The sequence below is a fragment of the Trichomycterus rosablanca genome, chromosome 18 (genome assembly GCF_030014385.1).
Source record: "Trichomycterus rosablanca isolate fTriRos1 chromosome 18, fTriRos1.hap1, whole genome shotgun sequence".
Classification (NCBI taxonomy): Eukaryota; Metazoa; Chordata; class Actinopteri; order Siluriformes; family Trichomycteridae; genus Trichomycterus; species Trichomycterus rosablanca.
Window position 1 is genome coordinate 19,344,487 of NC_086005.1, and position 2,163 is coordinate 19,346,649.

General features: G+C 41.1%; 1 protein-coding gene across 1 annotated transcript; it reads left to right on the top strand.

Moving 5' to 3' along the window:
* The first annotated feature begins 905 nt into the window (after positions 1–905).
* pla2g3 (phospholipase A2 group III) lies at positions 906–1,746 on the top strand. Its single transcript, XM_063013623.1, has 2 exons — positions 906–1,475; positions 1,566–1,746. The coding sequence occupies exons 1-2, from the start codon at positions 1,049–1,051 to the stop codon at positions 1,700–1,702; spliced, it is 564 nt and encodes a 187-aa protein (XP_062869693.1). The 5' UTR covers positions 906–1,048; the 3' UTR covers positions 1,703–1,746.
* The last annotated feature ends 417 nt before the right edge of the window (positions 1,747–2,163 follow it).

Here is a 2,163-nt window from a genome sequence, read left to right on the forward strand (position 1 = left end):
ATAATCAGTGTTGTGTATCAGGTCATAATGTATGTCTGTAATGTTTTGGTGTACATCCTTTATTGTAGCTTAGGATGGAAAAAATGAGGCATATAATTGGTTAATTTAGCAGAATTGCCTTCAGTGGTGATAGGGCAGAAAACTTTGTGCAGAATCAGGTGAGGGTTGCACCAGTCAGCGCAGTCGGACACGCAAGAAGTATCCGTGTGAACTTTGCCTGGCTATGTAAACACCACATTTGTGCCAACATGCTTCTTATCTCTATATTTAATCTCTGCTACAGCATTACATCACTGATTTTACATGTTTAAATACAGGTTTTTTCAAGCATCCAGAGTCAATATCGAATAATATGATTGACTTATATCTGTCAATAAATGATGTGTGGCCTAATTATAGTTATAATTTCTTTATAATTTGACTTTCATTGGAATTTGAATCTCATCTGGTCGTTAAAATCTCATCATTTACAATGATAACATTGTTGTTTATGGTGATAAAACATGAAAGTTTGGCTGATAAGGAGTGATAAACCAAATGACTCGTGTCATCTGATGCATTGCTCGGTGGCCAGATTAGTCCCCATGAGGTCGCTTTTTTACCCACAGACATAATTAGGTCTTTTAGCCAGAAGGCATGTTGCATATTGCCACTCCTTTTGTGAGGTCCATTTCCTCTGTTGCATAATTACACCATGAGGAAAGGCCTCCATCCAGACCGTTGTATAAAAGCAGCAGGATGCAATGCCTTGTCACACAGAGGCAACTAAGCTGTTAGAGGGGATTGATTTCTCTGTCTGTCCTGTTTGCAACATCTCAATTTATTCATGTTTTTAATGCCTTCTTTTTTAACCGTCTTAATTCTCATCAACAGAAAGCTCAAACAGCATTATTTAACTAAAATGAATGGTCGCTGCCCTTTTCAGGTCGTAGTGTGCCTTCTTTTATTTTTTTGCGATCTCTCAACCTCTGGAAACGTCCAGACATCAGCGAATCACAGCACCTCCTGCTTCTGGACTAACTCTATCACACATGGACAGACACAATACATGTTCCTTTACCAGCCTGCAGTGGAAACCGAGGAGTCTTTTCTCCTGATTGACAGTACTTGGAGCGTGGAGAATGACCTGCTGGACTGTATTATGAGCAATGACCAGGCTGTTATCGAGAGCTATGCATCAAAATGTTTGGAAGACGGGGAAAGCAGGCCTTTCTCAGAAGCCCCGGATGAACGATTTGACATCGGCACGCTGGTTGAACCCAGTGGCCCCTGTGTATCTGTGGGTCATTTGGCTGGACTGAGAGCGCCTGGGCGAAGGACCAGAGACCTGCAACAGCATTATACTGGCAACACTATGTCACAGGGAGACGGTGCAGACGGTTCCAAGAAGCTGAGGCGCTCAAAGAGGGCATGGATGATTCCTGGAACTCTGTGGTGCGGAGCCGGAAACAAAGCTTCAGCGTTTTCAGATTTAGGTAGCAGATCACACTGATTGAGCTATTATGTCTGCACTAATTAATGGTCATAGAGGACTTTCATGTTCAAACTGTCCTCTCATGACACAGGTGTGTTTGAAGAAACTGATAAATGCTGTAGAGAACATGACCACTGTGAGGAAACCATTGCATCCTTCGAGTTCAGCTATGGAGTTTTCAATGCTAATCTCTTTACTTTATCACATTGTGCCTGTGATAACAAGTAAGTCGGATCATACCAACAATATTTTATAGTGTTTAGTAACACAAGTCAAGCCATGATGAATGAGTTAGCTTACTACAAAGACTTTTTGTATTAATACAGACCTTTGAGAAAACAACATCATGTTATCTGTGTTATCTTAATGTAATCTGTCTTTGTGATACCACCTTAGGTTTCGCCACTGCCTTCATAATGCCAATGATAGCATATCTGATGTGGTAGGCTATGGCTACTTTAACTTCCTCAAGATGCGATGCTTTGAATTTTCCCAAAAAATTGAATGTGGACAAAGAAACTGGTGGGGAATGTAAGTATATCTTTGACAACTGTTTCTACACTCACTTACCATATAGGAGCACTTTGTAGTTCTACAATTACTGACTGTAGTCCATCTGTTTCTTTGCATGCTTTGTTAGCCCCCTTTCATGCTATTCTTCAATGATCAGGACTCTCCCAGGACCACCA